Here is a 25,251-nt window from a genome sequence, read left to right as displayed (position 1 = left end):
CAGGGAGGTTGGGAGAGAGCTTGGGGTGAGGGGACCCATGGGGACTCCTGCAGCGAAGTCACAGGTTAAAGAGCTTTGAAGAGATTTGCAGCAGCTTCTGGGGGTAGCCAAGAGAGGCAGCAGCTCTGTAGAGGAGGCACAGCCCCTAACAGCATCATGGCTCAGTTAATCACAGGCTTTCCAGTGGGAAACCCAGATCTTTATGAGGAGTTTGAGGACCAGAAAGGAGCATGGGACAGGCCGTAGCTGTGGTCTGCCAGTCTGGAGCAGGGCTCAAATGTTAGGAGACTATGGCAGGCTAGGGTTACCAGCTCACTCCAGCATAGAGCTCCTTTCTCCCTCCAACCTCATCTACCTTGGCCGGAAGGCGCTTCTCCCCTGGTGTGGAGGACAAATACCTCTGCCTCCCTGTGCTGACTGCCAGCCCTAGCCAGCTCTTCCTGCAGGAAGCAAAGAGGAATGGGAGGAGAGAAGAGCAGCCCTCAAATGGAAACCAGGGCAGGATGCTCCATGTCATGCACACCCCCGACATCTTTGGCTCTCTCTCCAAGCAGGGCACTGGCCTAGAGGACAGAGATCTTGTTGATCCCATGGCAGCCAGAGAGCCAGTGATACCTGTAGGGTCATCCCCTCATGTGAGACCCACCTGTGCCAGCCTGGAGCCAACAGCCCTGTGTGGTTCCTCAGTGGGGCCTCAGTGGCTCTGATCTTTGCTCATCCTCCCCCCCTTGACCTCTCTCTCCCTTAGATCTTCTGGACAAGTGATCTCTGGGGACGCATGTGCTGGGACCACCACCCGCACTGTCACCAGTGTGCAGGGGGAGCACCAGATCAACCAGATCGCTCTCAACCCCACTGGCACCATGCTCTATGCTGCCACTGGTAACTCCGTCCGCATCTGGGAGCTGAGCAGGTGAGGGAGTGTTGCTGGGGGGGGCAGGGCAGCTTGTGGATGCTGAGTGGACGCTGTCTGCTCAGAGGGGCCTGAAATCACTCCCTTCAGGGAAAGAAAGCCTTTTTAGTGAGGGAAGTTGCCTGGAATAAGGACTTTCAGGACTCTTTCCTATGGGACCCAAGGGGTGATGAACACCAATGGAGTTACTTGGGGTGGGGGGTTTGCCTGTGAGCTGAGCGGAGCTTCAGAGAAGGGGAAAGACGTGTGGGATGAGCAGCAGTACCCCCCTGGTTTTGCCCTTGCCCCCCTCCCTGGCAGGTGGGCACTGGGCTGCTGAGCCCTTGCTGCAGCCTAGGCTCTGTAGCCAGATGTTAGCATGCCCTGAGGCTGCCTCACTAGGAAGAGGGGTGTCCCTGCTCACAATCCCCCAAAGGGACCACCCCCTCCAGGGGGGCTGTAGGGCTGTGAGGGTCTCTGCCTGGGAAAGACCGTTGGAGGAGCTTCAGCACCCAGGAATGAGTTGGCTGACCCATGTTATTGAACTCAGGTTGCAACCCATCGGGAAGCTGAGTGGCCACATTGGCCCTGTGATGTGTCTCACGGTAAACCAGACGGCAAGCAACCATGACCTGGTGGTCACCGGCTCCAAAGATCACTACGTCAAGGTACTCTCCTCCTTGGAGACCAGAGCCCTGCGTCCCTTAGGAAAGCCCAGATGTTGGGAACCCCTAAGGGCTCTTCTCTCCTCCTGAAATCTGTGTCCAGATTTCTGTTTTCATCTCTGCATGTGAGATTTTTGTGTATCTCCTCACCCTAAATCTAGCCTTTTGCTTGGTCCACAATACAAATGGACCTTTGGAGATGGATTTGCATCCCTCTCATCCCTTGGGCTTTCTGGCTGGTATTTGCGTGTTATGGCTGACAGATTAGCAACTCACCCTGTTCTGCTTGATTCTCCTCCGCGATACAGATGCTTTGCTCCTTCAAAGCTCCAGCACAGCAAGAGCTTGCCCCTCCCTTTTAGGTTTTCACTGATTTTTAGCAGATTGAATTGGAGCTGGCACCAGAGGAGTGAAGAGGGATGGTGAGATGATGAGAGAGGCACGATCCTATTATTCTGACAGCTGCAAGCTCTTAGCTTGTGTCAGGGAAGAGCGTGAAAGCTCACCATGAGTAAAATGCATCAGAATGGGGGCTGTCTCTGGTGGCAGACCTCCCCTGATGGTGGCAGGACCCCTGGCAAGACCTCACCCACAAAAAAGCCTCCACTGGCCAATGCCCCCCCACCTTTCCACCATCACTCCGAGTTCCCTGAGCCTAGAAAACAGAGGGTGATGGCCAAGTTCTCCAAGAGAAGGTCCCCTCTGTTTCCAGCCCCATCTGGGGTCTCTCACCCACTGTTTTTCCCCAGGTGTTTGAGATTGCTGAGGGCATGGTGGGTAATATTGGCCCCACTCACAACTTTGAGCCCCCTCACTATGACGGCATCGAGTGTTTGGCCATCCAGGGAGACATCCTCTTCAGTGGCTCCAGGGACAATGGCATAAAGAAGTGGGATCTGGAGCAGCAGGAACTTATCCAGGTTTGGAGGGGAGCATACAGCACAGGTCCTTGGGGTAACGTGGGGCAGAGGAGTATTGCTGCTGGGGGTCTAGGGGGACCTTTGTTCAGGAACCTGCTGCCAGTGTCCTGCTCTGAGCTAACCAGGGAGGGCACTCCTGTTCCTGGGAATCTGGCAGTGCATGTGCGAGGTGGCTCTGTACCCCTATAAGTTTGTGCTGTAGGGCACTCAGGATTGCCAGCTCCCCCTGGCACACAGGCTGCAGCATCAATTGCACTGCCTCTCTGAAGACAAGATTGTTGTCCTCTGCCCAGGGGGCAAACTAAGCCCTGACTTTTGACTCCATCCCCTTGGCCTCCTAACTTTGCATCACTAGCCCCATGATCCCTATCAGCCCCAGGGTGACAGTGAGGATCTGACCCTCCCCAGTTGGGTGCATGGGGCTGCTGATGGTGCTGCAGATGAGGTTGGTCATGATCTCCGCTCTGTGCTTGTGCCTACAGCAAATCCCCAATGCCCATAAAGACTGGGTCTGTGCCCTGGCCTTCATCCCCGGCCGCCCCATGGTGCTGAGTGCCTGCCGAGGAGGCATGATCAAAGTCTGGAACGTGGACACCTTCACCCCAGTTGGGGAGATTAAAGGGCATGACAGCCCCATCAACGCCATCTGCACCAACTCAAAGCACATCTTCACCGCCTCCAGGTGAGTACTGGGCTTTCTGCTCCCCAGACTCCCTGGGAGGTGGGAGACCCCTGGGTTGAACTGTCATCACTGGGCCTGGGTGGGTTTGTGCTGAGTGGACAGGGAGCAGGGAGGGAGGGAAGGGGGGAGTCTCGCAGCTTTCTACTCCCTCCACTCCTTCATCTCATCTTGCCGGCCTTAGCCTGCCCCATGACAGAGCCTGCCCACTGCAGTGCCGAGAGCTATTCCCCCAGCTGTCCCCTGCCCACGCACCAGTGATGCCCTGGGTTATCCCCCACGCAGGGACCCCTCTCCCCCGGGGCTGGGCATCCTGTGCTGCTCTTGGGGAGCTCTTTGGCAGCAAGACTCTGATATCCTCTTTTCGACCATGTCCCTTTTCTCCCTTCCTTTTTCTCTGTCTCTCTCTGTCTCTCCTCCTCCCCACCTCCCATCTGTGCCACAGTGACTGCCGGGTAAAGTTATGGAATTACGTGCCTGGGCTCACCCCTTGCCTTCCACGACGCGTCCTTGCCATAAAGGGCCGTGCTACTAGTCTGCCTTGACCCTCCTGCTCTTTCTGACTTTCTTGCTCATGCACTCTTCTTCTGTCTTTTCTTTCCTTTTCTCTTTCTCTCCATCTCTTTCTCCCTCTGTCTTTCTCTCTGTTGCTTGCTTTTGCTCCTCTCGCTCTCTTTTTCTTTCTTTCTCTCTGGTCTGAGCTGCTTCTTCACGGTATGAAACTATTTTGCGTTTTTCCCCACTTGATAAATCTTTGCTAGAAGTGACTTGCCCCTTTGTCCCAGCCACACCCCCACATTGTTTTTGTTTGCTTTTTTTTTCCCTTGCCAAGTGCCCACATCTACTGTGGCAACTCCGTGGAAGCTGTGGCTTGCATAGATGGTGGGACGGGAGTCAGCAGCCACCCCCGAAGCAGCCCATGCCCTGGGGAGACCAAGCACAGCACCTCCCTGCAGTGTCACTGCTGTGACCTAGTTAGAGCTCATTCAAGGGGTGCAGAAGTCCTGTTGTCGGGGTCAGCCCTGGAGGTCACCATTTCCCTTTGTCCCCAATTGCTGCCAGTGGGGTGAGCTGGAGGCTGAGCCCCACAGGGCCTGCCTGCTCCCCAGAAATGGATTGGGCAACCTCCTGCCAAGAGAAAAGAGCCTGGAAGTCTTGTGGGCTGCATGCTGCCATGGGCTGGGGGTGGGGAGCGTTTCTCCTCGCAGTGCCTCTCTGCAGCGTGTCTGCGGGGTTCCGTGGGAACCCCTGGGTCACGCCATCCCTCTCACTTTTGTTTCTCAGCGACTTGACAGTGAAGCTTTGGAGCGGGAGGAGGTTACCCACGGGGTCAAACTAGGAACTGCAAAAAGACTGGAAGACATGACAGGAGGGTGAAGGTCGGGGTACATCCCCCTTGCTATCAAGACCCTGTCATCTACAGGACCTCAGCCCAGGGATAGGGATTTCTTTGTGCCCGACCCAACGGGGTGGATGATGTCCCATCTGGTACTTTGAGCACTGCCAGGTCCCGTGAGGAGGCAGCTCTGTGGGGCACCATCAGCTCCACCTTCCCTCCTGCTGAGGTTTCTTGATGGTTTTCCAGTGACCAGGAAATGTTTTGTCTCTCTTCTCACCCACCCTGCTGCAATGCCTGCCGGGACTTCTGGGGGTCAGAGCTCCTTGGCTCCTTGTCAAGAGACACCCAATTCCCTCCTGCCACCGTGGGCTTATGTGGCCTCCAGCGTGATGTGCTTCCTCTGTCCCTGTTGGCTCCAGGGCTGGTTCCTGCAGGAGTCTTTCTCCACTCCATGGCCATGAGGACATTTGGTGTCTGCTGGCCAGGACCACAGCATGGAGGGGCTGCTTCTTTGGAAACATTACTCATGAGATAGGCCCTCTGCTGTGGGGGTCTGCAGAAGGATTTTCAGGTAGTCCTATCATTCCCCATCCTCCGTGTACCTGTCCCCAGCAATTGGAGGTGTGCACCTCTGAGGTCCTTTGCCAAGGCACAGCAAGCCTGGGAAGATCTCCATCGGGCAACTTCCAGACAAACCCTCTGCAGTTCCCTTCGATGTTCTCCAAACCCCAGTCATAAACTCAGCTGACCCACGGCTCTTGGCCTCTTCCCGTGTGCCCACCGTGCTCTGCAGTGGGGAAGGGAAGGGCTGCTTAGCCCTGCTTTTGACACCTTGGTCCTCAGCAGCGATTTTGTGGTGGGTTCCTGCAGAGTGTTAACCCCCTTGAGATGGAGAAACAGAGCAAGACCGGAGGTTACAGGGCAAAGAAGCCAAGGCTGGATTTTTCACCCCCACCCCTGTGGCCCGTTTTGTTTTGCCATCACTGGGAGCTGGAAGCTGTAACTCCTTCCCCGAGGCTCTGCTCTCAGCCTTCTACCAGAGAGGGGACTAGGTCAGGTTTGGCCTGTTGCCCCCTGTGGATCCGGGAGCTGGAGGAGGCCCAGCTAGGCATGGAGCAGCCAGTGTTTGGTCAGGATGGAGTCGTCTGTGCCGGGAACAGGGTGAGGAGGGGGTTGCACACACTGGGGTTGCACAAGTCCCCTGATTCACCCCATGCTTGAAGGACTATCCTGAAGTGGATGATCTTGCACAATCTAACCTCCGTGAAGGGCTGGGGGCTCTGTCCAGAAGTGTGTCCCCAAGGACGCAGCTTCTTCAGGCTCCCTTCTCCCTCTCTCCTGTGCAAGGGGCTGGCAAGGTCCTGGTCTCACACTCCATCTCTCCCATGGCTCGTTGGACCATCCCCTGCTCCATCCTGCCCTAGGCCAGGCAGGACTTGTGGTATGGCTGAGGAGACCCCAGGAGTGGTGCTCTTGCCTCACGTGGTTTCACTTCCCCTCTGTCGCAGAAGAAGCAGCGTTTAAACTCAAATTTAAGGATTTTTCCATGTGATCCCACCAGCACTGAACTGGGATCTCAGAGGCCAGGGGCTCCAGGACCCGCCTCACAAAGCACAGACCATTTTCCCTCTGCTTTGTCCAACCATGGTGACTCGTGGACCAGCCCCAGGTCATTTGTCACCAGCCCTCGTTAAAACCATTCCAGGTGGAGCGTGGGAATTCCTCTGCGTCCTGAAAGGCAGGAGCATCTCTGTTGATTTTATGGGGATTTTTTTGCCTTTTTGGGGGAGGAAAAACCCCATCCTGCTGGCTTGCCTTGATGGGCTGTGCGTGGGTGTGACCCTGCCCAGGACAGTGACTGGTCCCTCATGATCGTGGCTGAGCCCTGCACAGCCTGGGACCGGTGGCTGCATTGAGGTGAGGAACCTTCCTGCTGTGGCTGGTGGAGAAGTGGTGCCGGTGCTGGCAGCTCTGAGCTGTGCACTCCGTGGGACCTGGGGGTGAGAGGGGGGTAAGCAAAAATGTACAGGGCACTGCAGCTGCCAGAGTAAGGCACAGATGTGGGGGGCTGGAGGAGGTGTTCCCCTCCCAGCCTGTCTTGGAGAGGGTTTCCCTGCTCATTCCTCAGCCAGTTGAACCTTTGCTGGGTGGGGGGGTGTTTGACTCTGGAGCCAGGTGTACCACGGGCATCAGTGTCTGCACCAAGATCTGCCAGTGCCTGACCTGAAACCTCTTGCTGCTCCCTGCTGAAGTCACTGAACAGACCTTGTCCTGGGGGGCTTGGAGTCAGACCTTTCACCACCAATTTCTTCCCGTGTGTAGGCTGCAAGTACCTGCTTAATTTCCCAGGGCTGTGTGGCCAATCCTGGATGATGCTGAGCACCCATCTCGCTGCTACATCCAGCAGCACGTTGAGGCTGCCTTCAAGGCTTCCTTCAAGGCTTTCACAGCCTGCAGGTGGAGGGAGCTGAGTACCGCAGCACAGCAGCGAGCATACGGGGGACAGGGGTGTCTTTGAGGCGAGGGGTGATTGTGATCCCATAGCTCTGTGCGTGTGTGTACATTTTACTGTCTGTGTGGCTGGTATTTCCCATGAACGCAGGAGAGCGTTTCTTGGGTGTTGATCTGGTTTAGCTACCTCATGGTGCAAGCTGGGTGCTGTCGTCATTGGGCTTCATTTTGGAGATGGGGTGGGGAGTTTGTGGGTGTAGGTTTTTTTTTTCTTCTCTTAATTATTGTTATGGTTTTGACACTTGAATTCATCCTGGGGACACATGGTCTCACCTCCACCTTGTTGCATGTCTGAGCCACCCCTCGTGTCCCCCTCCCTGCCTTCTCCTGAGCAGCGCTGCAGGACCAGCATCCTGCTCTCCCTGTGCTCCCAGCTCTCACCTTTGCAGTGGGATCCCCCAGCTGAGTCGCAACACTGAGATTTTGTTCCTGTTGCTTGTGAGATGCTTGGACCAAGGCTTGGCATTGTTGCCATTGTTGGGTTGATTTGCAGCCTGGACGTGGTCCCTCTTGTCCCTTTGAAGGGTGGAAAGGGACCTCTGAAAGGCTCAGCTCAGCTCTCACAGATATTTGCTGTGGATGCAGTGAAGCCCTTCTTATCTGGGAAATGTCATGCAAAGCACATCACTGGAACGGGCTGGTCCTAGTTCCCATTTTCCAGAGCCTGTTGTAATTTGGTGGCAGCCTGGAGCAGCAAGGAACTGGTGCCATAAAAGCCTCTGTCCAGGGTGGGGATGGTCTGTAAGAGAAGCTGATTCTCATGTGTGATGTTTGATTTTTTCACCCCCAAAACATAGTTGAATCTAGATCCCGTCCCAGGCACTGAACATAAACCAGGGTAACCCTGGAGCCCCCAGATTACCCCTGGGGAGCTGACACAGGGCTGTACCCTGCTCTCCTGGTACAATGGGATTTGGGAAGGGGCTTGCAGTTCTGAGCCACACTGTCAGTTTGGGGGGACAGGTTCCCCTAAACACTAAAGCACAAGGCCCCAACATGCAGGTGGCCCCTTGGACTTGAGTCCTTCAGAGCTCAGATTGGGGCCATGGGCTGGGACAACCAAGGTGGAGGTGGGGCTGGGGATGATGCTGAGGGCTGTTTGCCTGCTGGAGCAAGCAGGTGAGCTGTTTGATCCTTGTGCACTGTGCTGGGGTGCTCTCCTGGGGCTCAGGACTTGCACTGCTGCATAGCTTAAATCCCTTCCTGTGGTCTCTGAGCCCCTCTGCCAGCCCCTCCATCCCAGGGGACAGTTTGAAGCTGTCTTCGCACCATGCACCTCATTTTGCTTTGCCGTTGGGTGCCTTGGTTTGTGCCAAGGGTGTGATGATACCAGCAGTCCAGGGAGGTCTTTCCCTTCCTCAAATTGCTGGGTGATGCTTTTGTCCCCGGGCCCCGACTCTTGCTCCGTGGTTCTCCTCCCTCCAGCACACAGGAGCCAGCTCCAGCCTCTGCTGAGGGCGTAGCGCTGGCCTAGAGCTGAGCTTTGCACACAAGGGGTGGAGGTGACTCAGGAGCCCAAAAGTACTGGGTCCCCAAACCACTGTGAGCCCACCCAGGGAGCCTGGGCACTGCCCCCTCCCTGGCACCCACAGCTCTTACGGCACGAAAGGACAGGCTGGTGGTACGTCTCCCAGTCTGGCAAGCTGCAAGGAGCTGGAGCACCAGGGTCCTGTCTCCTCCGGGTATGTTGTTCCTCCCCAGCACCTCTGAGCACAGCTGCTTCTGGGGTCTTGGATTGGTGCTGCAGAACCAGTGCCTGTTCCCCAGGGTGCTCTCCTAGTGCCCCTCTCCCGGTCCTTCCCCTGTCCCATGCTGGATGGTGTCCAGGTACGATCCCTGCAGAGCACAGGGCTCCCTCTTGCTTTTCAGCAAGCTCACTGGAGCTTTGCTCCATCCTGCAGGCTGCATGCCCTCCCTGAGCCCCCTTTGCCCTCCTGGGGAGGGAAGTGGTCCCCCTGGTCCTGGCCCCTCTACGCACTGCATGGTGCTCCAGCTGTAACTGGGAGGGAGCTCAGCACAGCCCCGACCCCCCCAGGCCCTGGCCTGGCCTCCTGGGCTTCACCCCCAGAGAAGCACAACTCTGCGCCTTCCTCCTGCCCCTGGGGGCTTGTCCCCCCAACCCTAACAGCTCTGCCTCTGGTATCTGCCAGCTGTTCCGCATCCCCCCTGCCCTGGGACCACCCAGTACCCTCTGGTCCAGCCCTGTGGCAGGGCTTGGGCAGCTGCAGCATCATGTCGCCTGCTCCGTCACCCCTTCCCGCTGCACAAGTATCACAAATAGCAGGTGCCTTTTCTTGCTTGGAGCTGTTTTCTAGAGGCCAACTCTTGTGAAGGCTTTTTTTTTCTCTGCTGGGTCATGTATTCCAGCCCAGCGGTCTGGGTTTGTCAGAAGACAAGGCGTGTACATATATTTTATACCTCGATGTGTTTCTGTAAATAGTATAAGTTATTTTGTTCTCATGATGTACATGTTTTTTCAATGACTGTGTTTGTTCCTTGCCTTTTTGTCTTCACAAATAAAACGTACTGAAGTGAAGTGATGGAGCAGAGATGGTTTTGAAGAGGGAAGGAGCACAGCCGGAACCGCCCGTCCGTCCTGACGCCCCTGGCCGAGGGGCTGGGGGACTGTGAAAGGGGCTGGGGGGGCGGGGAGGGGGACGGACACCAGGCGCCCGCCCATCCCACATCCCACGCTGGGGCCAGCCCGGTCGGCTGAGGGGCGCGGTGGCCGTGGGGACAGCCGGCAGGTGGCAGCCCCGGCTGCGGGACCGCGGTGCCTCGGGCTCGGCAGAGCTGCTGGGGCGGGGGGGCGGCAGGGTTTCCCGACCAGGTCGGGGTGCTGGGGCGGGGGGGGAGGAGGTGACCCCGGTGCCAGGCTGAGCGCCCGGAGGTGACCGATGCTGGCACCAGCCTGTGCCCCCGCCCCAAGACGTTGGGCGGCCAACCTGCCCCAGCCCCAGGTGCTGCAGGGCGGAGGGGGGGGGGGCAGTGGACTGTACCCCCAACTCCACAGGGTAGGACCTCAGCCCCAGCAACCTCCACTTTCACTTTCCCAGCCAGCCAGCACTGGTTAAACTGATCAGACAGAGCAGCTGAGCAGGGAGCCGCCAGCCACGGGCTGTGCCTGTGCCGACCACCCCGGATGCGGATCGTCCTGGTGCACACCCTGCCCCCCGCGTGCTGCCGCAGAGTGAGAGCTGGGGGCCCCCAGCCCTGGGCTCAAAACACACCTTGCAGTGCTCGTCCTAAGAGTGGTACCAGTCTGGCCCTAACAGTGTCTCTGGAGGGCTGGTGGTGCCAAGAGCCATACCAGTCCCCAGCACCGTGTCCTGCCTCACCCTCAGCCTGTTCGTGGCTTATCTTGGTGTGAGCTTCCGCCATGGTGCTGCCAGGGCAAATGGGATCTGTGGGTTCACAAATGTGGAGGTATGGTGGGCCAAATTGCACGTGGCAGGGCAGGTGACATCAGTAGCATCTCTCTCCCCCCTGGTGTCCCAGTCACTTGGTGCACCACAGACACCTTTTCTTGCTAGCCCTCGTGTCACCAACTCACTTCAAACTCATGACCACCTCTTTCTCACTGCAGCAAGACGCCAAGCCTGGGCTGGCAGCTCTCTGTGCCGTGCTCCCCACATGCTTGAAGGTGCCATGGAGATCAGACCAGCAGCAAGGAGACAGCTGGGACACATACCTGGCAGCCACTGGCTCTGGTGATGAGATTGTGGCAGCCCTCTGCCACCCATCCCCAGGCTCAAGGAAGAGTTGCCCTGACCCCATCAGTGCTACGGCTGCTCCTTGCCAGTGGAGGGTCCCGTGGGCACCATCCAGCAGTTTGCTGCTGCCCTGTGGCTCTGGGGAGGGTATGGGGACCCCCAGGAGAGGCTTATGCTCTCCCATGCTCCCGACACAGTGTCTCAGCGTCTGCAGGGAGTGTCCCCCACTGTAATCTTCTCCCCATGGCCCATTATAGGGCCTGGGTTGTGGCACATTGGTCGGGCAGATTGGCAGAAGGGCCATTTCTTCCTGTCAGTAAAGCTGGAGAATGCCTGCGGGGTGTTGGGGAGCATTGCTCAGGTCTGCTGGCCTCCTGGCTCCCAAACACAAGGGCAAGGAAGGGAGCAGGCTGTGCCCCAGGAGGACCCAGAGGGCTCCTGGCACGTCAGGCACATGTGAGTGGCTGGGCAGTGTTACCCACTGGGGACACCTCTCCAATTGGTGGCACAGCCTGGGTGCATGGACTGACCGCAGCACTTCCCTGGGTCTGTTGTGGGTCTGCAGAGAAGGAAGCCCTGGGAAAGGGGATGCTCAACGTGGTCCATGCCAGAGAGCCCCATCAGGCATCTGACTGGATCCCCTGGGGTTGGGGGAGAGCCGTGAGTGGGCTTGGGCAGGGGACTCCTAAATGCTACAGGCCCTCCCCATCATCCCTTGGCCTGTGGCCCAGGCCACGGCACAGAGCTGTCACGTCACACTCTGCTCCAGAGACACCTGCATTTCAGCAGTGGGTGGAAAAAGCTTCCCCAGGGGCAGGTTTCTAACCACAAGCACTGGAAGCTCAGCCAGGCGGACACAGTGGAGCCCTGGGCTCAGCTCCCATCTGAACTCAGGCTTAAGGCTCTGTGTTTGCCCAGCACTGTTGTTTTCCCCCGTGGTCTTGGCTTGCCCTGTGGCAGCAATGGCAGGGGCTGCTCCTGGGCATGGGGATGTCCCTGTGCACTGTGGGATGCTGTGCCCGGGAAACAAAAGGGCCTGGCAGAACCCAGCACTCGTGACTGTGCCGCAGAAGAATGAAGCTGGGGCAGGTGATCAGCTAGCGTGACCCGTTGCCTCCTGGCTGGCACGCTGGCCCTGCCTGCCCCAGGGCCACAGCGTGGCATGGCATGGCAAGCCAGGGTGACGTGACAAGGGGGATGGGGCACACAGCCACCCTGCCCTTGCTGGCCCATGGGCCGAGGTAGAGCATCCATGTTTGTGACAGTCTGTCACCACCTTGTCACATGAGGTGTTTGCTGCCAGGCACCAGTTTGAAGTGACAAGGACCTAGAGGTGACTGTGTGATGCCAGGGTCTGCCTTGCTCACACAGTGCCCAGGGTTTGCGCCAGCCCATGTGTGCCATGGATGTGGCTGGCTCAGCAAAGCACCAGCACCGGGCAAATGGGTGCCAAGGCCTGGACTGACCTGGAGCTCCTCTGCCGGCACAGGGCTAAAACCAGCATGAACATAGCCAGACATCATCGCAAGTACCCCTGCCCAAGAGCTAGAGGGGCAAGAAGGTGATTCCCCAAATGCATCCCAGAACCCTGCCTTGACCCTTAGCATGTGTCCCCGGTGAGTGTATGTGTGTGCCTGTGCCAGGCGCTTGTGAAATGCCAGGGGAATGGGCAGTCATAGCTCTGCAGCCTCTTCCAGACACCACCACCCCACCACCCCCCCCCCAGGAAAAAATTGGTCCATCCTAACAGAGAGAGAGAGCAGTAATACTCAGGCATCTGCCAGGTCTCTGCTCCATCCCCATGCAGACCACCTGTCCCCACCTGAGTCCTGCTCCTGGCCTCTGCCCAGCTTGGTCACTGAGTCCTTCCTCCCCCTTTGGCAGAATCTGTGCCTGTGCCAGACCGGGGAGCAATTGAGCCTGTGCTCCAAATGTGGCCAAGGCATCCATGCAAAGCACCCGCTTGGTATGAGGGCTGGGCTGCCCTCCTGAGCAGGGGGATGCCACATGGCTGAGGGGGTGCCTGGGGCAGCGTTCCCTGCCCCTTTGCCACAGGCAAAACCCCAAGGAGGGATGCGCAGCCCCCGGGGCCTGCTCCAGCCCTGCTGGGTGTGTTTGCTTGGCAGCAGGAGCTGAGTGAACCTGCTGCTGTGAGCAAACAAACACAAACCAGGCAAACAGCAGCGAAGAAAACACCCGCGAAGCCGGTGTGGGTGAAACTCTGGGCACTGGCAGGGCAGGGGCTCTGACAATGATTAAACTGGCCAACCCAGATTTCCCGGCAAGGCAGCGCTGGGCTGGGACCCGGTGGTTCATATTATGCAAATCACCTGGATCTGGGAGCATGAACGTTTCAGGCTGGAATTCCCCTCGGGCCGCCAGATCGCGTTACACCGCCCTCGCTATAAAAGAGGAGACGCGGGCAGGGCTTGCCCATCGGCACCAGCCTCCTCGGGCCCATGAGCAGTGGCTAGCGGCCGGGCAGGGTGTGCTCCGTCTCCCCTTGCTGCTCTCTGGATTAGCTGTCCTTCCCGGATTGCCATCACAGAAGGTACCAAACCGTTTTCATCCGGGGCCTGTTGACGTCCCCCAGCCCAGGATGGCTGCTTTGCTCCCCTCCCTGTGCATCTTTGCTCTCACTGGGGGATGCGCTTGGTCTTTTCGTGCTGCATGCCTGTTCTCCCACTGCAGCTGCCATCCCTTTCGGGGGGGCCAGTGAGAGAGTGGTCTGGAGGCCCCCCCGCCTCTGGCACCCAGGTTCTGTCAAGCCATCAGCAAGATTTTGCTCTTCCACAAGAGCCAGGCAGGGACTTGGTCCCCTCCTGGCTGCAGTCACTGGGATGTGCTTCTTGTGACTGGTCGAGAGGACTGGAGCTGCCGGCAGGCACCGGAGTCCCTGCAGCGGGGTAGCAGGCTGTGCTGGCCCCAGCACTGCTGTGCGGTGGGGTTGGGGGGTGCTCGATGGCTGAGTGCCCGGCAATGCCCATCCCTGCGGAGGGGCTGTGCAACACGGGTCTCTGCGAGCCACCTGCTTGCTGTCTCTGCGCTGGCTGCCAGTGGGGCTAGTGAGGCCGGGCTGCTGGGGACGGGGCTCTTCAGCAAGCTCGGTGAGGCTGTGTCCCCAGTTTGCTCCGGCTCAGCCTTCCTTGCTCCCAGCCCCCGGGGCGGTGGTGAGTCAGGCCCCAACCCCGGCTGGCGGGTGCTGGGCGGGTGCTTCTGCAGAAGTGACCTGAGAGGTGACGATGGGTGGAGAGAGGGAGAGCCCAGCCTCACTCAGCCCGGTCCCAGGGGTGCTGTGATTGCTGTGGGCTCAGGTCCCCACCTCCACGGGGCCGGGGCTCACTGTCATCTCTTGGCACAGAGCTTGATGGCGGGATCTTGCGAGATCAGCAACATATTCTCTAACTACATCAGCGCCATGTATCAGCCAGAGGAGGTGCAACCGACCCTGGACATGGTGGGACATCTTGGGGACGATGGCAGCTTGGGGCTGAGCCTCCCCAACAGCCAGCCCCTGGCACAGAGCACAGGTAGGACCAGGGGAGCGGTGGTGGCAGCACAGGGGTGCCAGCATGCAAGGCAGCAGCAAGGCAGTGCAGGTGGCTTGGAAGAGCATTGCAAGGTCCTAGTCCCACTGGGGCAGGTCAACAGCTTGCACTATGCCTCAGTTTCCCGAGGAGTGTGTTGGCTTAAAAGGTTGCTGGAGGAGACCCTGGGTGGCACAATGTGTGGCTGCCTGGAGCACAACAGATGCATATGAGGGACCCATTGCCGTCCTCCCTCAGCACATTCCAGGGGACGGGCTGCCAGGGGTCACTAGGACAGCAGTTTGGAAGCACAGTCCTGGTGCCGGGGGTCCCACTCCACTGGTGGGACTGTCATGGGATGGCCCTCGGGGAGGCACGGGGAAAAGACCAGCAGAGCAGGGCAGATCCCAGCACAGATGGGACAATGGCACTGAAACCAATGGTGTGCAGGGTATCAGGTCCTTGGTGTCCCCCAGGACAGGAGCAGGGCAGAGCAAGGCTGGTGACTCGGGAGCAGGCGCTAAGCTCCTTTTAGTCCCGTAACCCTCCAAGCGCATAATCGCCACAGGACCAGACCCTGTGCCCAACTGCAGCTGGCAGCCTGTGTGTGGCACATGGCTCTGGCACGGCCGCCCTGCCCCTGAGCCCCGCTCTCTGTTCCTTGCAGACAAGCCGGAGTGGTTCAGTGAGCTCCCATACTTCTGGACCAAGGTGCAGGTGCTGGAGTGGATCAGCTACCATGTGGAGAAGAACAAGTACGACGCCAGCTCCATCGACTTCTCTTGTTGCAACATGGACGGGCACGCACTCTGCCACTGCACCAGGGACCAGATGCGCCTCATCTTTGGGCCCCTGGGGGATGAGCTCTATGACCGCCTGCATGAGATCAGTGAGTGTCCCAATGTCCCCTTTGTCCCCAGTCCTGGCAGCTCGAAGCATGATGCTGAGATCTCCCCACCAGCCCAGGACCCCATGCTTCCCGGGCACTGTGGAGAAGGGACTGCACAGGGGGATGCGGGGGCACAGGCCAGAGTCCAGGCAGGGCTGTATGCGCCATTGCCCTCCACACCAAATAAGCATCGCTAATCCCAGTCCCCTCACTCCTGCAGCCTCTGACGAGCTGAACTGGATCATTGACTTGCTGGAGAAAGAGGATGCAACTTCCCAAGAGACCTTCCTGGACTCCAGCCACCTGGGTAAGAAGGGGCACCAGCCAAGCCTTTTCCCCAGGGACCACGTGCTGGTGCAGGCAGGGCTAACCCCTTCTTCTTCCCTTCTCTGCCCCTTCCAGAGCTGGGAAATCCCTGTGCCAAGGACTCCCTGGAGGACATGAAGCCCACAAACCCCTTCCTAGCCACAGACTTCAACTGCTTGCCTGGTGCCATGTCCCCAGGCAGCTCTGATGTCTCAGGTCAGTGTTTTGTCTTGTGAAAAGCTCCCTTTGCTTACGCTGATCTGGGACATCAGTGGGGAACTGTCCCATCACCAAGGGCAGGTTTGGGTCTTGCACTAGGCTGCCTGCAGGGGCCTGGGGCAGGGGAGAACCCATGGGGAAGCATCTCCAAATGCCAGCATCTGGTGGTCTGAGCCCTGTCCCTTTGCCTCTCAGGGCCTGTGATGTCCCACAGCCCCAACTCCCAGGACTCCGGTGGAAGTGACCTCGACCTCGACCCCATGGAAGCAAAGCTCTTCCCTGATGGTGAGTTGTTTGCTTCCCAATGGGAGCTGGGAGAGGAGGGCTTGCTCCAGGGCACTTCCAGCAGCTGTAGAGCACATCTCATCTGGCAATGATTTAGGGACAACACCTAAACATCCATCCCCACACCGGGAAGGAAGGAGGGGGCTGGTTTTCTGTGTGCTATGGGTCTGTTTCTCTCCATTGAGCACAGTGGTGGTGCAGGCTCTGGGGTAGTCAGGGCAACAGTGAGCTTGGTGGAAAGGGGGAGGTGGTGGCAGCTGGGTGAGGGCTCCAACCAGAGCTCCTGGGGACCGAAAGCTGTGTTCAGTATTGATCTCAGCTGGTGATGATATTCAGGACATCGGGGATGCAAGGAAGCAGCAAGGTTTGGGGAATGAACAGCATGCTACCCTAAGTACACTGGCATGGAGGAGGGTGGGACAAGGCTGGAGGGAATGGGGAGACCTTGCTCTGATAGGGATGGTTCCCTGGTACCTGGGCCTGAAAAGAGGGTGCAGCCCCTGATCTCTCCCCCTGCCCCAACCAGCTCTCCCCTGTGCTTCTGCTCCTGAGGAGGACATCTCTGTGCCCAGGGAGCTGCAACCCAGCAGGCTGTGCACAGCATAACGTGTCCCCTTGTCTGTGCACACAGATGGCTTTGCAGGGAGCAAGAAAGGGGACAGCAAACACGGCAAGCGGAAACGAGGACGGCCCCGAAAACTCTGCAAGGAGAGCAGAGACTGCCTGGAGAGCCGGAAGAGCAAGCACTGTACGTTGACCCTCCAGCCTGGGAGCGGGGACTGCCTCCCCCAGCTTGGCTCCACTTGGGGGGAGATGGGAGGAAGGGCCACATCTGCTGGCCTTGCCCCTTGGCAGGGGGGTTTAGGGAGATCCAAAGTGCAGGGACTTGCAGGACCTTCCCTCCTCTACAGCTTGCTCTCCTCTTCCAGCCCCAAGAGGTACCCACCTGTGGGAGTTCATCCGGGACATCCTGATCCACCCAGAGCTAAACGAGGGGCTGATGAAGTGGGAGGACCGGCGGGAGGGTGTCTTCAAGTTCCTGCGCTCAGAGGCAGTGGCTCAGCTCTGGGGCCAGAAGAAGAAAAACAGCAGCATGACCTACGAGAAGCTGAGCCGGGCCATGCGGTGAGTGCCCTCCCCTGCCCCCAGGGGGACCTGCCCCACAGGGCTGAGTCAGACCCACCAGGGCTCAGCCTTGATCCCCCACAGCAGCTGCCCAGCACACGGGGCTGTGTCCAGAGCCCTGATTCCAGCTCCCATCTCCTCCAGATACTACTACAAACGGGAGATCCTGGAGAGAGTCGATGGGCGACGGCTGGTGTACAAGTTTGGGAAAAACTCCAGCGGCTGGAAGGAGGAGGAGGTGCTCAACAGGAACAAGGAGCTGTAGGAGTCCTGGATGAGTTGGGGTCTGACAAGCCCCTCGGGGCCAGCCCCAAGCTGGGCTCCTTGACAGGAAACTTTGCCTGCAGCTGTATCTGGAAGCTACTGCCCTGTGCAGCATGTGAAACTCCGACCCTTGCACAGGCACACTCGTGCGTGCTGGTGACTGCTGGCATTGAGGTGTTTAAAGCTAACATTTTGGCTCCAGTAGGTTATTTAAACCATTATTTCCCTTGCTGGATTCGTACCTCTGACTGGAGTTGCAGTGACTTTGGCTCTTTCAAAGCCTGGACAAACGCAAAGGGGAAGAGAAGTTCGAGCGGCAGCTGGCCCCACCGTGAGAGCCCAGCAGGTCTCCTGCTGTCACCCACCTCCTGCCTGGGCAGAGGGGCAGCATCACTGTCTCGCCTGTGATTGGACAGACCTTATCCCAGCTATGGGGTCCTCCCTCGTCACTGCTCGTGCCCTGCCGAAGGTGCCCGCCGTCCTGTTTTCTCCATGTGGGATGGGGGAGGGCCCCCTGTGCAGCAGCTTCTCGGTGCGGCACCTGCTGAGAGAAGATGGGAACATTGTGGAGCTTCACCTGGCCCTGGAAAGCCCTCGGGGAGAGAGGACTTGGGACAGCAGGGGCACTCTGCATTTCCAGCCTGGCTAGAAACAGGCCTTTTCCCGAAAAGTAGCTTCTAATTTATGTAAGACCCAAAACAGCCACAGAATGAATGTACAGATATATTTTTTCATGAGTAAGATGTTCCCATGCAAGAGTGTGCATTGTAGGGCACACACGTGTCTTGTGGCAGGTGGTGATGCTCAGCTGGACTGAAGCAATGTCACGGGGGCACAGACTGGCTCTGTGTCAGCCACAGGAGGGGGATGCCAGCCCAGCCAGGCACCCAGCATGTGGTTTCCTCCTTTTCAAATGGGAACATAAGAGGAATAAATTGTTGTTTGGTTGGGGTTTTTTTGTACCTCCTTGTCATTTTGCTTGTTTTTCTTAAAGACATGGTGGGGACCAGACTCACGATACCTGGGATGTCCCATTGCATGAACCCCATCTGCCACCATCCCTCCTGCCTTCTGTGGCCTGGACTTTCCTGGTCATCCTGGCACAGGGTCACAGGGCCTTCCTTAGGGTAAGGTGGGCTGCTTGTCCCTTGGCTGGTGGGAGTGAGATTTGGAGGCTTTGTTTCAAAGTCAGCCATGCAGGGACATCTTGAACCCCCTCCCAAACCTTGGCCCTTCTGAGGATCCTCCAGAAATTCAGCCCTGGCACTCGCCTTTGCAGGAGGACTTTCCTGGAGCACCAGCTCCAAGCCAGAGTTTGCCAGTTACAGGCTGCTGGGAAGCAAATTCCTGGGTGGTCTGGTGGGGGGTGTTTCTCTCAGCTCCCTCCATATTAAGGCCCCCAGCCTGGCTGGGGGTCACAGGCTATAGGAGGACCTCCAGCCCCTCTCTGGCCAGTGCTCTCTTCTGAGACATGACAGGACATCAAGAAGCAGCACAGGCACTGCAATATGTTTAAGGCTTGCTCATCTTCCAGTCTGGTTATTTGGGAGCCTCTCCTAGGACCTGGGTGCTTCTCCAAGACCACACCTTCAGGAGGGGGGACCACTAAGGTCTGGTAGTGTGGACAGCCCAAACACATCATCTGCCCCTTCTTGCTCAATAGCAACACCAGCCTTCCCCAGCTAGCCCAGCAGTGAGGAGGCAGAGAGGGTGCCCCAGGGGTGCTGAGAGGATCTCTCTGACCCACAGGATCTGTCTGTGGGGCAGCAAGAAGGAATTCATGGAACTGGAGGCCAAGCAGGCGCTCAGATATGTTTCTACCACGAGCTTGGCAAACAGTGGTCCATGCATTGCCTGCATTTCATGATGAGTCTTTCTGAATACTGCTGAGAACCAGAGGGTCTTGTTGCCACCCTAACCTCTTGCTGGTGTACAGGACCCTGCTGGATGTGGTCATGCAGGGGATAACACTGCTTAGCTCCTGTTCACCCTCAAGGGGAAATGCCCTGGGACCCCTCCTCTGAGCTTGGAGCTTGACCAGGTCTGGGATGCCCAGGCAAAAGCAATGCCACATCCTTCTGAATGGTTTCAGCCAGTGCCTAGAGTGACTAAGGAGGGAAGTCAGCCCACCAGCAGGGAGGGGGGTGTAGGGGGGGGTGGCTGTGAGGTGTGAGGGGAGGTGAGGGGAGTTTTTGGGATGCCCCTAGGCAGTAAGGACGCCTTGCAAAGCCTGAGATGCCTTTTTGGCAGCAGGACCCAGCTATTGTTCCCTGACTGCCCTTCGTTACTGCTGGAGACATGGTACAGTTAAAAATCACCCATCTTGCACTTGCAAGAGTGTGACCCAATGCAATAGAGAGAGAGAAATAAGTCCTTCAAAGCAAGGTCTCACATAGATCATCTGTGCTGTTTCCCCTGGGCTGTCCTGGCTGCACCAGCTGGAACTGCTCCCATTCTGCCTGGTCTCAGCTTAAGAGTGAGGCTGGTGGCTTACAGCATCCCACTGCCAAGCCACTGCGCTGCCTGGGGAAGCCCGGGTCCCTGCTTCACCAGCATGTGGATAACAAGAGATAGGTCATGGGGCTGGGGAACCACAGACCCTGCCACAAACTCCTGGTGGCCATGGCCCCTGATGCCCTACTTCTCTGCTGGCAGTCCCCAGGCTCAGTGGCAGCTGAAGGACCTCCCGGAGATGTTGCAGTGGCATCAAGGGCATGACCCACCTACTTTGTCAGGGGCGGGAGGTGCCTATGGGCCAGATCAAACCCCTTTTGGGTGGGTTCAACTGCTGTTTACATGAGGAGTTGCCTTGCTATTCCAGCTGGGATGCCTTGTCTCCTGCAGCCATGCCATGCCATGCCATGCCCACCCTTGCAATTCAGCAAGATGTAAGAGGGTGTCTGCAGTCATGCAAAATCCTGGGGATGACAAAATCATACAGAAGACCTCCATCCCTCGCCTTCTAGCGTGCTGGGCTGAAGTTGTACTGCTCCCAGTTCCAAATGCTGTGATGAGGCCATCAGGGTTGCCCTGTGGTGCAAGACGAGGTCCCAGTCCCCAGGCGTGAACCAGGAGCCAGTACGTGGTCTGGGCTGCAGCCAGACCTCCATCACGTTCCTTGCGTAACTTTCCCCAGGGAACAGGTTTTCCCGGCTGGCGTCTGCTGGCTCCAGCGAGCGGAGGGTGCTCCAAGCCCATCCCTGACCTCCTGGAATAGCCACAAGGAGCAGGCTGGATTGGATGACAGGAGGGACAATGCTGAGATGTTCAGCCTGCCCACACCAGTGGCATGCATGGGAGGGGGTTGGGATGGTGTTTGGTGCCAATCAGTGTGTCCAGAGAGGGTATACAGCGAGCAGGACAAGCCCTGCCCCAGGCCAGGTCTTGCAGGAGCCGTCTGTGCTCCTGGCTGCTGTCCCTCTGAGTTTGGGGTTGTGGGCGAGGTGTTTATTCTCCGTCAATAGATAACCCTGGCAGGTTGGCAGGGAGAGGGGAGCACTTTGTCACGCAGCCTGTTGCCCTGCCAAGCGCACCTTGTTTGCTCAAGCAGTTTCATTTCTTTCCCACTGCGGTTTGTTACCTAACTGGCCTGGGACAATGTTTAACCAGCTCCGGCAGCAGCAGGGAACCCGTCTGCCTTGCCTCCCGTGCCCCTGGTGTCCCCACCACCCACCACTGCCACCCCACTGCCATCTCTAAACAGGATGCATGGCAGCTGGGAGGCTTGGGGCAGAGGCGGAGGGGTCTGTAGACCCCTCAGCTGTATGGGCTCCCTGTGCCAGAGGAGGAGAAAGAGGCAGGAGTGTGTGGGCACGGACGGGGGGACCAGATCCTGAAGCCTCCCATGAGGTCTGTGTGGGTCTGTGGGGCAAAGAGCCAGGGAGGACAAGGCCAGACAAACACACATGCACACATGTGCACACACCAACATGCGTGTACACACTCAGGGTAACCCCTACAGTGACCTCCAAGCTCGTATTGAGCCAACCTAGCAAAGCCTCCCAGTACAATGGTATGAAAAAGAGATGATCTGTTTGGGTTTTTAATCTCCTTGGAGGTGCCTGGATTTTATGGCTGTGGCGAGCCATGGCAAAAAATGGAGAAAAAGAGGGCTTTCCTCCAAAACAACCTCCCCTCACACACTTACACTGGGGTCTGCTGGGAGACCTTTCCCACCAGGTGGTCCCAGGTTGAACATGTTTCTGGCACGCAGTTCCCATGGCAATATCTTGGTCGCCCTTCAAACTTGAGCATTACAGTGGGTTTTCTCTCCCTGAAGACCCCCAAAGGGACACAGGGGCCATTGCTGATCCCTGGTCCCAGTTAGGGAAGAGGAGGGCAGTTTGCCCTGGCCGGCATTTGTCTGGGACCTGTGGACCCAAACCAGACTGCTGTGGCTGAAATGTGGCAAATGGGAGCAGAGAAATGGGGTGATGGGAGAGGTTTTAGCTGGGCCAGCAAGAAGGTGTCCAATATCCCACATGCCAGACCATGAACTGCCCCTGAGCACAACGGCATGACCTGATTTTCCAGCCGAGCCGGACTGTGGCCATCCTGAACGGATCAGGGTAGATGGGAATGTGGTGGGGATAGAGGCAGCCTGTGGGAGGCAGAGACCATCTCCCCAGGACCCCCCGCTCTCCCTCCCACTCCCACTGCCCCTTCAAGCTCCCCACAGTCCCTGCTGGCTCTCACCCTTTCTTACCCTCCTGCCTCTAGCTCAGCATGACTGGGGAGCAGGACTGAACCCCATACTGGGAGTGACTGGAGGTGTGGAGTCCCAGCTGCCTGCCCATTGCCATGTGCAAGGGAGCTCCCAGTAGCACGAGAATGGAGACTGGCCCCAACTCCACAGCAAGAGCAGAAGGAGGGAGCCAGGTCAGGGCAGCACCTGACCCAAAAGGAAGGCCAACTCAAAATATCCAATGTCTTCTTTCCTCAGGGAAAACATTTCTTTGGGGCATTTTTTTGGTGTGTTTCTCCCTGATCCAGGTGGGAATCAGCCCTTCAGACTCTGGGAAAAAGGTTCCAGAAAGAAAGGAAGGTGTGTAAATTGTGGGGTCTGGTCCTCCCAAAAACAAGGAAAAAAGCCTTGGAACCCTGTGGTGGACATTTATTGCAGCTGTGACAAGAAACCCTCTCCCTGCTGCATTTCACCTGGCACTACCCTTGCCAGTCCCTGACCAGCCCCAGGCTTGGTTCATGCCACCCAGGGTAATATCTCCCAGGTTTCAGGACTGGCTGTACCTGGAGGAGGTGTGCAGGATTCGGCATGGACAGAACCAGGCTCCAGAGTACCCAGACTCTGACATGGAAATTGTTAGAGAGCAAAAGTGTCAAGCAGTTTGGGCTGCCCAACTGTTTTGGGTGCTTTTCCAGCAGTGGGCCAGATTAACAATCAGCTGGTATAAACATGCCTGGCAAGGCATCGTCCTGACGGGGCAGTCCATCTGCACACCCCTGAGCCGACCTGGGAGCAGCTGAGGTTAGCGCACAGGGAGCCGCTGTCGCACAAGGGGCTGTGCTCTGGGGACAGACATCCATTGAGCTGGGAACTAGGAAAACCTCAGGGACCAAGGGCATCTCCGCACTGCACTGAGGGGTGAAAGGTGTGGGGCAGGTTGCACTGCTGCAGGTTGCAGTCCTGGGAGAGGTCTCATGGATGGAGCATTAGGGGTTGTGCTGGGGGCAGGAAGGTGAATGCTGCTGGGGAACCTGCTGTAAGGGATGGGGGTGTTATATACCTGCACTTCTGGAAGCTGAATTATATGAGGGGAGGGTTGTTGCTCAGGTGTGATGTGGAGGGCAGAGTTATTGCCCAGGGGATACGTATCACATGGGAGCTGGGAAGGACAGTGCTGCCAGGGGTTCGTTTCAGGGTGCTGCCATGGCAAGCTCAAACCCAGCCCAGTTTCAGGGCTGGGCTGGCATGCCTGGGGCTGGGCAGGCCCCCCAGGGCTGCGTCCCTCTTCCCCGGAGTAACAGCAGTTACCTGGGCTCCCAGAGAACGCTCCCCCCTGCCTCGCAGCCCAACAGTTTCTTTGATAATTGCTTCCAGCAGTAGCTGCCCCGGGGGTGCTGGCTCGTCCAGGAGAGCTACCTGCTGACGGTAACTCATCTGTTAAAACCCTGGGATGTTTGGTTGTTAAACAAGAGAGCGGCTGTTCCTGCTGTAGGAACAGGGAAGCCGCTGCGGTGGCTGCCTGGAACCAGAGACAGCAGGCAGCCAGTGGGCTAGGCACACCGGGACCACCCCCAGGGCACAGGGGTACCACCCTGGGGCACGCCACATACCTCTGCCTGCCCATGCCCATCTTCCCCTTTCCCTGTGGTCAGCACTGCACTCAAGCTTCTGCACCCCACCCATCCCTTGCCTCCAGCCAGTGCTCCTAGGGGTCTGTACGAGGAGGTCCTCTGCTTGCCTCCCTGGCCTGCCAGCACATCCAGGGCACGGGTGGAGTGTTCAGGCTCCCCAGACAGTTGGTTTCTGGTTGTCCCCATGGTAATTCAGCACCAGGTAGCCTGTCACCCGTGGGGAGGGATCGCCCCGGCCCCATCTCTCCTATGCTGTGCTTGCTGCTTCTCTGGGACCAGAACTCTGCATACGGCTTGGCCATGCTGTACATATGTGGCTCCTGCTGGCCACATCGGCTGGTGCCTGCTCCTCAGGAACAGACTTGGGGACCTGCCTCAGCCCAAGGCTTTATTCCCACCCAGGTCTGACAAAGCTGCATCTCTGCATCCTCCCCAGCTTGTGTTTCCTACGCAGATGCTTCCCCTCCTGCAGAAAATGTCAGATCCCGGATTGCCCAGGTCAGGATAGATGTTCAGCCCTTGGTCTCTGGCATCCTCAAAAGGATGGCACTGGTGGGTCTTCTTGGGTGGATGTCTCCCAGCTTCCTCCCTTCCCCTTCCTCCACCACTGCCACCAAAAATCCCAGTCCTGTTTCATTGTGAAACAAAAAGAAATGTTCATTGCATTCTTGTTTCCTCGCCAACTCTAGCCTTTGTTATCCACCAAACACGGCACGGAGCCTGGCACTGCACCAGCTTGCAAACGGAGTCACTGAGCAGAGAGCATGAGCTGGAAAGTCCAGGAATGAGAGAGCATGAACTGAAGGTCCTGACCAAGCTCACAGCATCAGTGGCAGGTTGGCAGATGCTGAAGAGGCTACCCAGGGTTACTGCAGCCCACTCCCATCACACATACATTTCACTTCAATAGATCAATGCCTCCTGAGATCTCCTACCTTCTCATGGGCAGTCATGCACCTCTAGCTCTTCTCCCTGCTTCCTGCTGAGCAGACCATGTGGAAACAAACCCAGAAGCCCTCTGTGAAACCATCAGGATGTGTGATCCTGAAAGCCCTGTGTCCTGGAAAGGTTTCCTCCAGGCTTGGTGATGAGAGCAGATGGAGATGGGGACTGGTGCTGACACTGCAGCTATGGGATGTGGGGGACAGAGCTGTGTTAACTCATGGGATGCAGCTCCCAGATGAAATTTTCTTTCCTCCAGCTTGTGCAGATTCATTTCACAGTGAGGTCTCCAGTAGCCCTGACCTCCTCCAGTTGTTGGAGACCACCCAGCTGTGGCCACGTGCTCACCTTTAAGTTTTCAGTTGAGAATCCAGGTAGTATATTAAGGTGTTTGAGCCCACCAAACCATTTTGGGTACATTCTGGCCCCAGTTCACTGGTCACTGAGCCACTCTTTGAAAGCCACAGTTTTGAAGGGCAGTGTGGCCAGGACACTCCTCCTGGCCTGACCTGCCTTCTGGCAGCATGGAGGTGTATGAGCAAGGCTGTCCCAGTTTCCTGCCTTCCCCTGCTGAAGCATCCCAGCACCTCATGACAGAGCACATGAACTCATGCAGTCAGAGAGGAAGGAAGAGGGGAGCAGGGTGGTAAAGAGGGAAGG

General features: G+C 57.7%; 2 protein-coding genes across 4 annotated transcripts in view; both read left to right on the top strand.

Moving 5' to 3' along the window:
• Positions 1-9,533, top strand: part of KIF21B (kinesin family member 21B) — a 43,420-nt gene extending 33,887 nt beyond the window's left edge. For 2 of the 3 annotated variants that reach the window (XM_075775712.1, XM_075775711.1), the window contains 5 exons: positions 749-913; positions 1,443-1,560; positions 2,307-2,477; positions 2,960-3,159; positions 4,441-9,533. In XM_075775712.1, the coding sequence (XP_075631827.1) occupies positions 749-913; positions 1,443-1,560; positions 2,307-2,477; positions 2,960-3,159; positions 4,441-4,495 (709 nt within the window). In that variant the 3' untranslated portion in view covers positions 4,496-9,533. Of the gene's footprint in view, positions 1-748; positions 914-1,442; positions 1,561-2,306; positions 2,478-2,959; positions 3,160-3,601; positions 3,871-4,440 lie in introns of all 3 variants that reach the window. The other variant, XR_012838900.1, reaches the window with a different exon arrangement.
• Positions 9,534-13,160: 3,627 nt separating this feature from the next.
• ELF3 (E74 like ETS transcription factor 3) lies at positions 13,161-18,296 on the top strand. The gene is made up of 9 exons (XM_010309849.2): positions 13,161-13,270; positions 14,081-14,249; positions 14,914-15,135; positions 15,356-15,442; positions 15,538-15,657; positions 15,856-15,945; positions 16,577-16,693; positions 16,875-17,070; positions 17,215-18,296. The coding sequence occupies exons 2-9, from the start codon at positions 14,087-14,089 to the stop codon at positions 17,333-17,335; spliced, it is 1,116 nt and encodes a 371-aa protein (XP_010308151.1). The 5' UTR covers positions 13,161-13,270; positions 14,081-14,086; the 3' UTR covers positions 17,336-18,296.
• Positions 18,297-25,251: the final 6,955 nt, after the last annotated feature.

Source organism: Balearica regulorum, chromosome 25, assembly GCF_011004875.1.
Source record: "Balearica regulorum gibbericeps isolate bBalReg1 chromosome 25, bBalReg1.pri, whole genome shotgun sequence".
In the NCBI taxonomy this organism is placed as follows: domain Eukaryota; kingdom Metazoa; phylum Chordata; class Aves; order Gruiformes; family Gruidae; genus Balearica; species Balearica regulorum.
The sequence above is the reverse complement of the archived record's forward strand: the minus strand, read 5'-3'. Positions and strand labels throughout refer to the sequence as shown.